We start from the raw sequence: 15,433 nt of genomic DNA on the forward strand, positions 1-15,433 counted from the left end.
GGCATGTTTTACCAGAAACTCAAATCACTGTGCTTTTGGAGAGGGCAAAGATGTGACCATAAGATGGCCATTGTCTCAATGCCACCAGTCTTCACTATAAAAAAAGCCTTAAACTCATTTTCAAGCGTCATTATACCCTACCTCCTGGCAGGTTTCTTCCTTGGGGACACCGCTAGGATGCATACCATATTCATGACCAAAAATCTACAGGTGTGTGTGGGGGGGGGGGAAGCAAATTACTTCCCTGCAGAAAAAAAAACTTTTTTTGGGGGGGGGGGCGAACTACCCTTCTCCATGGATTGTGCCACCTTTTCTTCTGAAAATTGGGACATCTATATTGCCTGTAATTTCTAGGGCAGTGGTCCACAAAGGATATAGGGGGATAAGTGTGACCCACCCCTCAAAATGTCAAGTCTGCTCTGTGGCCACCTTTCTGAAATTTGGTGGGCTTGAACCCCTCAATTTTTTCATCCAATTCTGCCTGGAAATAATAATAATAATAAGCAGTTCCCTTAAAACAAAATCAAATTATAAAGGTTTGTAACACAAAAAAAACACTACACCTATTTCTCCAAAACTTTGCAAACTTAATCCCCTCCTAAGGGGATACTATGCCTGACAATAACATCCAATTCCAACCAAAGAAGTAATAGCCATTTTTTGGATTTCTCATGATAGTCATAGGGAAGCACAAAGCATTGGTACTGAGTCGCAGCAGACCACTGCTGCAGAACCACCCAGAGAACTTCAGCTATTGGGCGGTGTAGAAATGAAATAAATAAATAAATAAAATAAATAACTCTGAACCACACTGACACAGACTAACTTTGAATCAGTCCAAGCAGAATCAAAACATTTCACAAAGTGCAGAATTGGGGACTGAGTTGAAATGTGAGGTCTGTGCATATCCCTATACCATACCATTCCCAAAGATGTCCCTACCCTTATGAACAGATTTTCAGGTGCATAGAGGGCTTGAAGAGAATCCCTTTTCCATGGATATTAAGGCAAGCTAGGATGCAAGCAAATTGGTATTTTAATAGTGCAGTGTGATGCACCTGCTGGTTATGGTAGAGCTATTATCCAGACTTACTTGTTCTCAGAGCGGGGCTTCTGAATCTCCCTATGGGAGTACCAACAGACTGATCATTGTTAGGACTAGAGGTGGGGGCACAAGGCATCATTCAGCCCTATGGGTTTAATCTACTACTCCCATGCTGCATGCACAATATCATGTCAATATTGTGCGAGAAGTAGGCTTCCCTTTATCAGTAGATAAGCTGACATGAAGTATTTTCTCCAAAATGAAAAAGTTTGCGTGAATATGAAAAAGTTTGTCTGCTGCTTGGAATTAATCAGCAATATTTGTGAATTTGAACTCTAGTACCTTCAAGAGTATTTTGGTATTGCAACTGTCTGCATAATTCATCATAAAAGAACAAATGAGTTTTGGATGTTGAATGTTCATTCAGGGTGTTCTGTAGTACTAGCAGCAAAAAAATTGCCATCACCGTTCATAATTTATCGCTAGAAACAGAAGTTGTTTCATGCCTCATAATAGGGTAGCTTTGAGCCCTTTAAATTTGTTTGGAAAATAGATTATAGAGGTTTGCTATAAAGCAATAATTTAGAAATAATTTATTTTGCATCTCTTCTGATGTTCTTTATGTTCATATCTATCAGTGTAAGGAATCTTACATTAGAATTTTAGTTGTTTAATTCATTAATAATGCATATGCGTTAAGTTAATATTCCTGATGAAACATGGCATGCTTCTTAAAAACAATTTGACTGAGCAAACTTGTTGCTAAAACTCTGTCCATAGAGGTGGATCAAGTGACTTTATTACATACGGAAAGATGCATTTGAGCTTTGACAGTTGGTATCTCCCTCATTTATTTCTCCTCACGAGCTTGTATTTAAAGCAACCTTCCCCAATTTAGGGGCTTCTAGATGTTTTGGACTTCAACTCCCATCAGCCCCAGCCAGCATGGCCAGGGTGAGGGATGATGGGGGTTGTAGTCCAAAACATTGGGACACCACATCTTCGTGGCTGATTCAGACATATAGGATCTTGATATCTGGAAGTTAATGAAGAATATTAGAACTGTCTTGCAGGACCTCTCCAGAACTATATGCTTCCAGGAAGCTCACAAGCAGGGCAAGAAGGCAACAGCCCTTTTCAGTTGTATGGCTCTGAAGTATGCTGCCTCTGAATATAGAAGTTTCAAATTAGCTGTAAATTAGATTTCTGTAATATGTTGTGTGTCGAACTGCCTTCGGACAGTTCCTTGAAACTCCAGTTAGTGAAAAAGGCAGCTGCTTTGCTCTCCTGTAGTGCTTGTAGCTCTAATGGCAGGTGACTGGGGTTGCACTGAGGCTAGTTTCAGCCTGCCTACGCATTCTTGGTCTTGCTTCAGGCATCCACTGAACTGGGGTTTCTACTTCTTCAACCTCTTCATTTCACGTCTATTAATTGTTCAATTAATGTTGTAGGACTACTATCTATAGATTTTAAGTGCAAAACATTTCAGTCAATTTCTTGCCAATAGGCCCACGTACATTCTTGGAATAGAATGAAAGCCTTCAAAGGTGAATGTTATGCATCCATTTATAGATGCATACGTTTCCTGTTGACAAAATGGTGAGGATTGTGCTTAGTTGACTGAAGAGCCATCAGGGGTCATGGCAGAACACCCCAGGTGCCCCTGGTTGACCAGCAACAGTAGACAGCCACAGGACTGGGAAATGGAATCAGGACAAGGACTCTTTAAATGGCTCAAGGACTCTGAGGGAGAAAGAAGGGGTAGGGCAGAACCGCAGGATAAAGCCTGAAGGCTGGAACCTCAGGGCATGAATAGGAAAGGCGGGGCAGGAACAGGAGCACATAAACCAAAGTACTTAAAGCATGAAAAAAACACGGTTCTTAAAATGTCTGGGAGAATAAAGAGGCCTTCACCTGGTTCCAAAAAGGTCATAATGTTGGTGCAAAGCGAGTTTCTCTGGGGACAGCATTCTGCAAACTGGGGGCCATAGAGAATGCGTCAGGATATAAATTCCTATCTGCCATGAGAGAAATGAAAATGTATACCTTCATCAGCACTGCTTGGTTGTATCTCTTATATCTGTCATCTTTCTTTCTTTCTTTCTTTCTTTCTTTCTTTCTTTCTTTCTGCATTCTATTGATAAAAACCCACACCCACACCTGTTGGTCAGTTTATACTCACATAGTTGGATCCTATGCCATTATAGCCACATTGTATGTGGATTTTCAAATTTACCCTTCCTCTGCCCATGTCATGATTTTTGCTGATTTATTCTATTCTACATGAACAATTTTCTTAGCATACTCAATGCAATTGCTGTATCAGCTAAATGTAAGCAGTGTTGTTCAGATATGTAAATTACAGACTAGTATAAAATACCCTTATTGGGGGCAATCAGGATGCAATTATGAAACTTTTGAAAACTGCTTAGATCAGATAGTACAATATTTCTCACTGAGGATGGTGACGAAATTCATTTTTGACCAGGATTTATTCAGTTTGCATCCCCTGGAACCAAACACGGACTTGAATGGAAATTTGCAGTCAGAGGTCCACGCATTTCAGAGCTTGCAATGTGATCTGTGCAATAAAAAAATGTGTTCAAGAATGTGTACATGTAGAAAATACATAGGAAATATTTATCTTCTCTGTATAATTCAAAATCAGGACTTAGTTGGTCATCCCTTTTTGACTGCCTTCCCTTGACTTTCATGACACACTTCCTTGGAAAGTGTTTGACAAGCAGATTCCATGAATAACAATAGTTTTCACTATAATTAAAAGTTGGGGGTTTATTTAGATTTATAAAGCTTTTATTTTTAAAGAATTAGGTTATCGTCTATAATAATGTAATATAAAGCTTTATTTTTGAAGTAAAAATGTCAAGTATAATTAAACAAACATAATTAATTGCAAATTGGAGCAAAATGAAATTGAACACAAAGAAGTCTCTACGTTTTTATAAACAGAGATGCAGGCCAAAGTACAATGATATGCCAGTAACATTTCTTCACCTGTTGGAGAAGTGAGTGGTATTAGTGGGCCATGCACATCTTTCTGTGGTAGTATATTACATAAGAATATCAGAAAAGCCATGCTGGATCAGACCAAGATTCCATCTACGCCAGCACTCTGTTCACACAGTCACCAATCCGCTGTTGACCAGGGACATTAAACTAACATTTGTGCTCCCCTTTTTGCCAATAGCCCAGAAAAATCTCTCCCTATCCACATTCTCCACACCATGCCTAATTTAGTACACCTCTATCATGTCTCCCCCAGCCGCATTTTCCAAGCTAAACAATCCCAGCTGTAGGAAAGATGATCCAGTCCCTTGATCATTTTAGTTGCCCTTTTCTGCACCTTTTCTTGCTCTACAATATCTTCCAGAACTGTTCTATTTCCTACTTTCAGTTTGCAAGTATGCCAAGCCCTGCTCATCTGGCCCTGTTTCAAGGAGCTGGGCTGGATGTGCGTTCAGGAGGCTGCACAAGCCTCCCAAGCCCTCAGCAAACAGCATTTTCTAGGGCCTCTGCAATGTGTGCCATTCGCCGACACACCATTAGCATGGCCGGGGGAATGGCACACTTTCCAGAGGCCCTGGAAAGCACATTTTGCCATGCCACCCCCAATCAAGGCCTTAAAGGCCCTCTTAGTTAAGAGGGCCTTTAAGACCTTGATTGTGCGGTGTGTGTGGCGGGGAAACACAATTTCCCCAAGACTGGTATCAGTGGGCCATGATATATTGCCATTAGATTGGGGGGGGGGGAATACTTGATTTCGCCAGCCTTGCGAAAGTCACATTTCTACCACCACCACCACCAGTGGGCACCTTAAGGGCCCTGTTAATTGGGTGTTTAAAGCCTCTATCGGTGTGTGTGTGGGGGGGGGGGAATGCCATTTCCACAAGGCTGAGGAAGTTGCATATTTTCCCCCTCCACTAGAGTTGTCTTAGGTACTAGGTCACCTCCAACTTAATTCAGAAAGTTATGAAGTAAAATATTTCAGCGAAAAGATTATTCAGCACAAATAATAAAATGAGATTTTAGTGTGGGAAGCAATTTCAGATATGGGTTCACTGATCCAGAAAATTGGTTTAATGCATTTTATCAATATATTTGCTGGTTTTGTACATTTTACTATTCTTTTCTTTTCTCCCATAGATTTGTACATGGTTTACTTTAAACAACACAAACATCATTTTTTGTAGTGAACCAGTAATGCTGCCTTTTTGTCTATCCCTTTCTGTAGTTGTAAAGAATTCTGTGCTGAGACCTCTCAGTTAAAAAGTAGGATCAAAAGTGAAAAATAAAAATTCAAATAAATAATAAAGAAGCCAGCTAGCTAAATGGGACAGAGATGTCCAAACCCTTCCATTTTTCCTACATACCTCTGCATCAACGAGAGATGGACGAAGTAACTTACACATCATTTTTAGGGTGTTCACTAACTGACAAAGGAAGTTAGACAAATTAGGTCTATCAATGGTTATTAGCCATGATGGCTATATAAAACCTCCATGTTCAAAACAGTATGTAATTCGGCGGGGAGGGGAGAGAGAACACAGGAGGTCTATTGCAGTTATATAGCCTGCTCCTGGGCTTCCCTAGAAACATCTGGTTGGCCACTGTGGAAAACAAGTTGTTGGACTAGATAGGTCTTTGGGTTGGCAAAAGTGTAAAACCCCCAGTTTAATTAAAGTTATTCTGGGTGATAGCAAAAAATCCTTTTGATAGCCATAATTATAAATAACAAGGCATTCGTCACTAAGTTGCTCAGCACCACTACTTCTGTCATCTTTATATAACATTCAATAGTTTATTCTAGCAATGCAGTTTGATTTGAATCAGAGCCATCTACATCCTCCTCTCTTTACAATTATAGAAGCAATTCTTCTGGCCACTTATGCTGATGACCAATAAATAGCTCATTTGGTGCAATGAACAGAAATTACTGGGCAATCAATAGAGAACTCCTTTCAATTACACAGGAGATCTAAGCTCTTTTTGTGTTTAACATTTCTCTCTGTGATATTTCTCCTCCCTTATCCTTATCTTGTTTATAGTGTAACTGTTTTGTTCCATGCAGAAGCTTTTTTTCAAATCAATTGTTAAGGCCATGATCAATTCATAGGTTAGCTTCCTAGTTTTGCTTCTTTCTCTGTAGTGGTATTGTTGTTACTTTAGAATTGCATAGCACCAGAATTAGTACTGAAAAGAAGTATAAAACATAAATGGATAATTAGTACTATAAGCAGTGCAGTTTGAAATGATCTTTCCAAAACCAAACTACCACTAAAATTAGTACACAGCACCATCCTTGTATTCTATGACAGCTTTTTCTGTCTGTGCTATATGGCATTCTTCCAGTTCTCTGTTGTGCTGACATTTGCTCCTGGGAGGAGGAAGAGGAGGAGAAGGGTCCATGAGGTTTCTACGGGCCTAGACAACATAAACATCTGCTAGATTTATGAGCAGCTTGCTGAACTAATTCATCAGGGAGACTCTCAGCTGATCAGCATTGCCGTATTGGTAGATATTTTGTGGGACACCAACAAGTCCAATAAAACCATTCAGTTATTTCAAAATTTAAAATCACCCTATATAATGTTTTATTTCATAGAACAGGATCTAAATGGCACTAAATCTTCATGATGAACTATATAAATATATACAATCTGAAGAGATTGCATTGGTGGTTCTGATTATGTATAATCTGGAGGGTCAACATTCTTCGAAGCAATTACAGGAATACAGATGGAGGAAAGTCAGCTAATAGAAATGGAGAGCAAGTCAGCTAAATCCCTTGTGAGTGAGAGGCCTCAGTGATTTTCACAACTTTTAATTTACTCATCAGAAGTAAAGATAGTGAATGCTTTTAATTGCCCCTTTGCTTATATTTTATGCAATAGGTAGAATATGAAACATTTTATAATGTGCATCTCCATATCCCTTAAGTACTGGATAATGTCAAGGAAGCCTCCCATTTCTCTTTCTTTGAAATGTACAATACTTCTAATTGTCACAATAGCTTGGTTCAGACAACACGCTAAACTATGCTGCTTCAAGCGGCATGGTTTAGTGTGTTGTCTGAACCAGGCCAGTGAGTATATTACTTCTCAATATAATGTGAATGGGGGTTGTTTTTTGGTTTGTTGTTGTTTTACAATGAAACATCCCAGATATGTGAACTGAGAACTTGTGTAGTATTACTGCAATAAAATATAAATGTGAATTACAAGCCTTACTTAGCTCAGAGAGTAACTCCATGTTACATGTAGAAATCTCCAGAATATATCAAGTAAGTTGTATAATAATTTAGATCAGTGATTGCACTTGCAAACTGCATTTGCATAAACAGAATAGTGTTCCTGCAAATCTAGTTTGGCGTTACTAAAGGCATAAACATCAAAAGAAGGTAAATATTGACTTGAAAGGTGAAATCATGAATAATGGAAAATACATAAATTATCAAAAGTAGAAAACACATCTTATTAATTACTACTAGTTTTGCTTTTGAGCAGCAGATTGTTGTCGTTTTTTTACTAAGGTATTCTAAATTACTCAGGATACATCTTGGCAAATGTTGCTGTTTGTTCCATTTTGTCTCAAGAATAGTTTGCCAATAAAGTAAGCAAGTCTTGGTCTTCTTGATAGGTCTTCTTGGTCTTCCCCTACGAAGAAATAATAACAGTGTAGAACAGGCATGTATATCATAACGTATAAAGTATGGCATGTGAGTATATTTTGCTGCAAATAATGCCAATATGTGCAATGCCATGTAGATAGTCTCTCAGATTGCACCTCGTATATGCTGGTGTACACTTTTTTTCTTTGCTGAAATTATTTCGAGAAATAACAAATGTCATGTTACTGAAACAGTCCTCCTTTAGCATGGCAAGTTGTACAAAATGACGGATGAGCATATGCCTCAGTTTTGCCTCATTATTATTTCACAAGTTCTGGCTTGGATTCTCCTCTGGTTGTCTTATATCATGAAAAAAAGTTAGGGTGGTGATAATCAACTTTGCTTATATACTCTGACACACTGGTTGGCTGTCATGATGCATTAGAGTCTTCTGAACTTGCAAAGAAAATCATCGCATGGATCATAGATATCTGTATGCACGGATGGAGGCTAATTGAGGAATCCATACTAGATTCTGAAATCCATTTCAGAGTTAGGGTTGAAATTTCAATATATAAATCTGAAATTTGTGTGGAATCCAATTATGATGTGCTGGTAGAGCTAGGGCCCAGCATGGATTTTGTTATTCTCCTCTACCCCACAGTTATTTTATATAGTTCTAATCTTCAGCTGAACTTGCCACATGCTTTTGAGACAACCTCCAGGGAAGTAAATTGTATAGAAAAAGAAATATAATTGTTTCCTCTCAGTTGATAAGCATTACAATAAACAACAACAGGTTTTCGATATCCTTGTATCTCTGCAACATGTTTTGATGGGATTTTTGGTATGCATTTTTCCCTATTGGAAATATCGTAAAATAAAAAAATACCCACCGTACGCACTTCTGGGAGGTTAAAGTTATTAATATAACCCTATAACTTTTAATGTAATACTTCTTTCTTTCTTTATTTACACCCTCTGCAGGCAGCCAAGGGCAATTTCCACTCACACAGAATGTTACAGTTATCGAGGGTGAAACAGCAACTTTGACCTGTAGGGTTGATCAAAATGATAACACTTCCCTCCAGTGGTCAAATCCAGCTCAACAGACTCTGTACTTCGATGACAAGAAAGGTGAATATCATTTTCCTCTTTCAATTATAAATTATTTAAGTAATAAATAATGTGTTGCCTGTGGGGTTTTTTATTCCAAACTGCTTGCATTTAATACATTCTGAGTTGTTTTTAATTCATAAATAAAGCATTTATTGTGTAGTTTGAATTTTTTTGTTAACTGTATAGTATTAATTGCATCTTATTTTTTTTTAAGCCAGCATGTATTGTATTCTTGTTCTCAAAACTTTTCGCTGTAATTAGCAAGGATTTTATTTACACACACATATGAGAATCCCTTTCAAGCATTTATTTCACTGAAGATATGGTTGTGAGTTGTGATCAGCATGGGTAGGTCAGGAGTGCTGGCAGAGTTAAGATGAAGGCATGGGTGACCCAGGCCACAGCTAGACCTAAGGTTTATCCTGGGATCATCCAGGGTTCGCCCCTGCCTGAGCACTGGATCCCCTGTGTGTCACCTAGATGAACAGGTTTGACCCCTGGACAATCCAGGGATAAGCCTTAGGTCTAGCTATGGCCCAAGATCATATAGGGCTGAAGCTAGATAAGGAAGAAGAATGGTGAGGGGATTCCACAGATTGCTCACATATGAGTCATGGTCATATTCACCCAATGGCGCAAAAGTGGGGCTTGCTGGAAAGTGAAAGAGCAAATAAGAGTCCTTAAAACTGTTGTTGAAGGCTGGTCATGAATGTTGAACTGGAAATGATGTATCAGGCAAAAATTGGGGCTGAAATTAAAAACATTGGACCAGGTTAATTAGTGATTTATTTATTTATTTATTTATTTATTTATTTATTTAATAGAGTTGCGTATATACCACTTACTATATTTCAACCAAATACCTTCCTTTTTATTTGCCAGTTGACTTGTTTTTTCTCTCTCTGCTGGTTATCAAGATGTATTAGAGACAGGAGTGATGGTTTTCTACCACTGTTTAGTTTTTCTAGTCTTGATTTTGTAAATTTATGTTTAAAAACTGATTTGCAGCAGGTGTCTCTGCATGTAGATAATTCCAGCTGACATGGGATACTTGAAATGGCCACCATACCAGGTGCTGTAGTGTAGTTGTTCATCCACTGATCTGAGGCCGATCTCAGACTGACCACTAAAACTAATGCTACGCCAAACCCCACCCCACCAATTTCATGAAACTCATCTAGCCTCCCTGCAAAAGAGGTGGTTGTTGGTGATTGGAGGAGGTGGTGGTGGTGGTGGTGATTGGAGGTGGTGGTGGTGGAGGAGGAGGAGAGTTTAGGAGAAAATTCCATGAGTGTGTGGGGGGGAGGGGGAGGCTTAGGTAGGTAGGTTAATAATTTGCTACAAGATGGTCAAGACTTTAATAAAAGTCTTCCCATGAGTATTAGAGGAAGGGAGGCTAGCTGTGGAGAGGGTGGAATGGAGTACCCTCCAAGATGGCTTAGCTCCCTGGCTGGAAACCTGAGCATTCCATGCTGCAACATTTTGCTTTCCCCACTTGCTTCTACATTAATGCCAATGAATATCACCACCAGAATCTGGAAATTGACATGTGCAATAGTAATTATGTAATACACTCATATTACTAAGCTGGTGGAATGAATATGAAAGGAGGCAACACAAAGTTGACTCCACATTGCCCTGACTCCTCAAAATATGCAACTTTAGCTGATAAGTAAGGGTAAAGAGAACTGTCTTTGACTCATGTTCTGCACTGCGAGGATTACATTTAGACGCTTCTCTCTCAGTTTAAATATGCATCTTCCTATCCTTTTACAATCAAGAACACTAGATATCCACCAGCCAGTTCTTTCCTGATAATGCTGCACTGGAACAATGAACTACCCTGAACTAAATTGAGAATGAAGAAAGGAGAGTGAACATAACTTCCCCATGACATTTTCGCTGCTTGCCAGCTTTACATTCTACCTTGATAAGATATTGTGCAGAACCTATGCTACCATTCTGCAATCCAATGTAGATTTACATGGGACTAAGCTCCATTGAATTCAGTGGAGCTTACTTCTGAGCAGACCTGAATAGAGTTTTTCTCCTTCTCCCATAATACTAAAACCCGGGGTCATCCCATGAAGCTGATTGGTGAGAGATTCAGGACAAATAAAAGGAAGCACTTCTTCGCACAGTGCGTAGTTAAATTATGGAATTCACTACCACGAGATGTAGTAATGGCCACCAATTTGGATGGCTTTAAAAGGAGTTTGGATTAATTCCTGGAGGAGACAGCTATCAATGGCAACTAGCCTTGATGGATATGTGCTACCTCCAGTATCTGCAGCAGTAAGCCTGTATGCACCAGTTCCTGGGGAACATGGGTGAGAGGGTGTGGTTGCACCACATCCTGCTTTTTTGGTAATGTGTGAACAGAGTGTTGGACTGGATGGACCTTCAGTCTGATCCAGCATTGTACTTCTCATGTTCTTATGTTCTAATTTTAAATAAAAATACTGAAGAACTCTTTTATATTATAACAGAGTTTTGTAGCATCTTAAGACTAAGAAATTTATTTTGGCATAAGATCCCATGGACTATAAATATATAAAACAACAAATCATATTTCCATTTCCAAATGTGCACACACATAAAAAAGAGTTATATGACTAATAATAGTAGTGTACAACACTGTTGTCACTTCTTAGCAAAAGAACGCAGTGAGGTCCTACTTTACTCTAGGCCTGGGGTCCTCGACATGGTGCCCATGGGTAGGGATATAGAATTTTGTTTAATACAGTCCAGCTGTGTTTTCTGGAAAATATGTCTTTCATTCCATCATCCAGTCATGGATGGAATGTTATTTTATCCCTCTTCAGAAAAGTATGCAAAAAAGTGACCTGCAATTTATGTACCTTTTGCTGGTGTATGATAGTTTATGTATTTTTCTTAGATTGGCATTCAGTCAATGAGCAGAGTGTACACACAACAAAGAATGCTACACAGCAGAGGCTGAAGCGAAATCAGAGATGTATAAAACATGGGTGTTTGGGTTTTGTTTTGTTTTACAAAAAGGCATATGTATTCATGCATTTTCTAGCAGATTCCGTATTTTAAAATGACAACATTTGCATACAATCCTTGGAACATCTCTTTGTTTGTGGGGGGGGGGGGGAAACAGCTGCGGGAGCTCTCAGTATGGATTGGTATTTAATTGCAAGGAGATAGGAAATAAATTTAATTTACCCCAATACTGTTTTCCAATGAAGCTGTCCCCACAATAAATGTTTATCAACCTAAGTTACATTGTTAGAAGATTAGGAATGGCCTGGCATGTAGAAGAAGGCAAAACTATCTCCTTACCAAGAGTCAAAAGCACATTGAGATATTTTTTTTAAAAAAAAAACTGTTCTTAAGCCCTTAACGAAGATGGCCATATAGAATACAGTTATAATGGAGGAATGGCTCTTGGAAAGAGAAAGGAGTGATACAGGTAGCCAGACAATGCTGATGGCATTTCTCTCACACATGAACCCTGTTCATATGTGCCTTCAACATGTAGGGTTAATGCATGTAGGATGGAGCAGGGATTCACCTTGTAGCCTCAGCCCCTAATGTCTCCAAAGAGATAACTATGTGTGAGTAGTTGCTTACACATACCACACCTTTATAGATGTCCACAATCAATGTGGCTATGTTAGGGTGGAGCAAGTGGTACATGCAACATCAGGTTATCCACACTATCCCTGCTTCATGTTATCCACGCATACTTTGTGCACATGCTTAACATGTGAATAGGGATATGATGTACAGGTCAAGACTATCCATTGCATGTATTGTGTGATCAGTGCAAAATGTTATGCCTGAAGGTACAATTTCTTTGAGTGCAAAGAAAGCAAGCCTAGTCTTAAAGACTTCTTAAGCATATTCACATGTTTATTAATATCAGTAAATATAAATCATATATTAGTGGAATAAAATTAGAAGGAACCTGTAGGCAAGGCTAAACAGGAAAACTGAAAGTACAGTGCTCGAGAGCTAACATGGGCACTTCCTGGTATGGCAAGCTAGGAGACCCAATATAGGAATGCTGTGGACGTCATATATCTTGACTTCAGCAAAGCTTTTGACAAAGTGCCCCATGATATTCTGATTAACAAACTAGCTAAAAATGGGCTAGATGGAACAACTATTAGGTGGATTCACAGTTGGCTACAGAATCGGACTCAAAGAGTACTTATCAATGGAACCTTCTCAAACTGTGGAGAGGCAACAAGTGGGGTACTGCAGGGCTCAGTCCTGGGCCCAGTGCTCTTCAACATTTTTATTAATGATTTGGACGAGGAGGTGCAGGGAACGCTGATCAGATTTTCAGATGACACAAAATTGGGTGGGACAGCTAATACCCTGGAAGACAGAAACAAACTTCAAATTGATCTTGATAGGCTGGAGTGCTGGGCTGAAAACAACAGGATGAAATTTAATAGGGATAAATGCCAAGTTCTACATTTAGGAAATAGAAACCAAATGCACAGTTACAAGATGGGGGATACTTGGCTCAGCAATACTACAAACGGGAAGGCTCTTGGAATTGTTGTAGATCACAAGCTGAATATGAGCCAACAGTGCGATATGGCTGCAAGAAAGGCAAATGCTATTTTGGGCTGCATTAACAGAAGTATAGCTTCCAAATCACATGAGGTACTGGTTCCTCTGTATTCGGCCCTGGTTAGGCCTCATCTAGAGTATTGCGTCCAGTTCTGGGCTCCACAATTCAAGAAGGACGCAGACAAGCTGGAGCGTGTTCAGAGGAGGGCAACCAGGATGAGCAGGGGTCTGGAAACAAAGCCCTATGAAGAGAGACTGAAAGAACTGGGCATGTTTAGCCTGGAGAAGAGAAGATTGAGGGGAGACATGATAGCACTCTTCAAATACTTAAAAGGTTGTCACACAGAGGAGGGTCAGGATCTCTTCTCGATCCTCCCAGAGTGCAAGACACGGAATAATGGGCTCAAGTTAAAGGAAGACAGATTCCAGCTGGACATCAGGAAAAACTTCCTGACTGTTAGAGCAGTACGACAATGGAATCAGTTACCTAGGGAGGTTGTGGGCTCTCCCACACTAGAGGCATTCAAGAGGAAGCTGGACAACCATCTGTCAGGGATGCTTTAGGGTGGATTCCTGCATTGAGCAGTGGGTTGGACTCGATGGCCTTGTAGGCCCCTTCCAACTCTACTATTCTATGATTCTATGAATACACCACACTTTGGGCAGTATCCAATTCAGCACGGGTCCTAACCTAAATTTCATTGTGCTAGCATAAGCAACCTCTAGTGGAACAGGAATAGTGTTTGCTTGTGTGATGAGTTATTTTCATTAGTGGTCGTGCCTAAGCGTTTACTAGTAAGTTTTTATATATTTCATCTAATTGTCAGAATGACTAATGCAATAGACTTATAAGTGGCTTGGTGCATCCTGTACATAGTTGGTATTTGAAAGCAATTTCTCTTATATTAGGGAAATACAGAAGATCAGTGAATGTAAACTTTAAGGAATGTTAGACATTACTGAATTTAAAGGAGATTACTGAATTTCCTTAGACTTAGAAGTATGTGATGATTAAATATTTGTTGTTGTCACTTGACAGTATTCTAAATAATCATCCAATTGCCAGAACTGATCCTTAAGGTGGCTCCCTCTTGTGTGATCTTGCAGAAAGAGTTCATCTGGCCAATACACACTCTCCAATCATGCTTGAAATGTTTATTGGGCTGGGAAGGTGTCCAGTATGCTGTATAACAGTAGTGAACATAATAGTGGGAGAGAAAGTTTTAACAACCATAAACCCGTCTCATCATCTGTTCACAGAATAGTTGGTCCTTTAAAAGCTGTAGACAAAGGAGTGTCAGGCAGTAAGAGCCAGCTGGGCTTGGCTTTCTCTCTTCCCATAACAGTCCAAAATATGTGACGGTATTCCAAAAATATAAAAACCACTAATGAATCTTTTGTTAAAAGCAATAGGATTGCCAAGGGACTTGTTGCCAAATGTTTTAAGCTTACTTATAAAAGTTTAGATTGTTTAAAATGATTAGATGGAAGAATAAAGAGATAAAATAAACGTGGGGAAGAGAAAATTGGAAAACGATACATCGTGATTAGTCTGGGAACAGGCTAATGGTGATTATTGCTACTACACCAACACCAATTTGTTTTGCTTGAAAGGAGTTTGGAGAGTCTGTCTAGAGACAATGACCAGTTATTAAACGAAAGTGTTGCTTTTTCTTAATTTATGGACACCAGCAGAAATGGTGACAATGAATAGAGGAGGATTAAATTCATGAGTTTCAATATCATGGCATGAAATTGAAAGACCCTAATCAAATTGCTCAGTTAGCTACATGCCATACAGTAAAAGTGCAAAATAAAGTAAAGCCAGCAAAAATTGAAGATGAAGACAACCACTCAGCATTTTATAGTGCCTTGAAAGTTGTTTTTAGATAGGAGAGATGGCCCAGTGGTTACAAAATAATTTGGAAAAGGAAAGGACCATCTTCAAATGTATTTTCATCTCTTCATCTCCCCAGATACCTCCTCCTTACTATTTGTTCCATGATAACAGAATTAATTTTATTCTAGTTTCTCAGACCAATATTATATGAATGATTGGATTTAAGATTTGACATGTACCCCTATAA

The 15,433-nt window shown here is 39.1% G+C and overlaps 1 protein-coding gene across 3 annotated transcripts in view; it reads left to right on the forward strand.

Moving 5' to 3' along the window:
- CADM2 (cell adhesion molecule 2) overlaps positions 1-15,433 on the forward strand; it is a 527,339-nt gene that overhangs the window by 320,332 nt on the left and 191,574 nt on the right. For all 3 annotated transcript variants that reach the window (XM_063126769.1, XM_063126771.1, XM_063126770.1), the window contains one exon: positions 8,661-8,810. In XM_063126769.1, the coding sequence (XP_062982839.1) occupies positions 8,661-8,810 (150 nt within the window). The remainder of the gene's footprint in view (positions 1-8,660; positions 8,811-15,433) is intronic.

Source organism: Elgaria multicarinata, chromosome 5 (genome assembly GCF_023053635.1).
Source record: "Elgaria multicarinata webbii isolate HBS135686 ecotype San Diego chromosome 5, rElgMul1.1.pri, whole genome shotgun sequence".
Classification (NCBI taxonomy): Eukaryota; Metazoa; Chordata; class Lepidosauria; order Squamata; family Anguidae; genus Elgaria; species Elgaria multicarinata.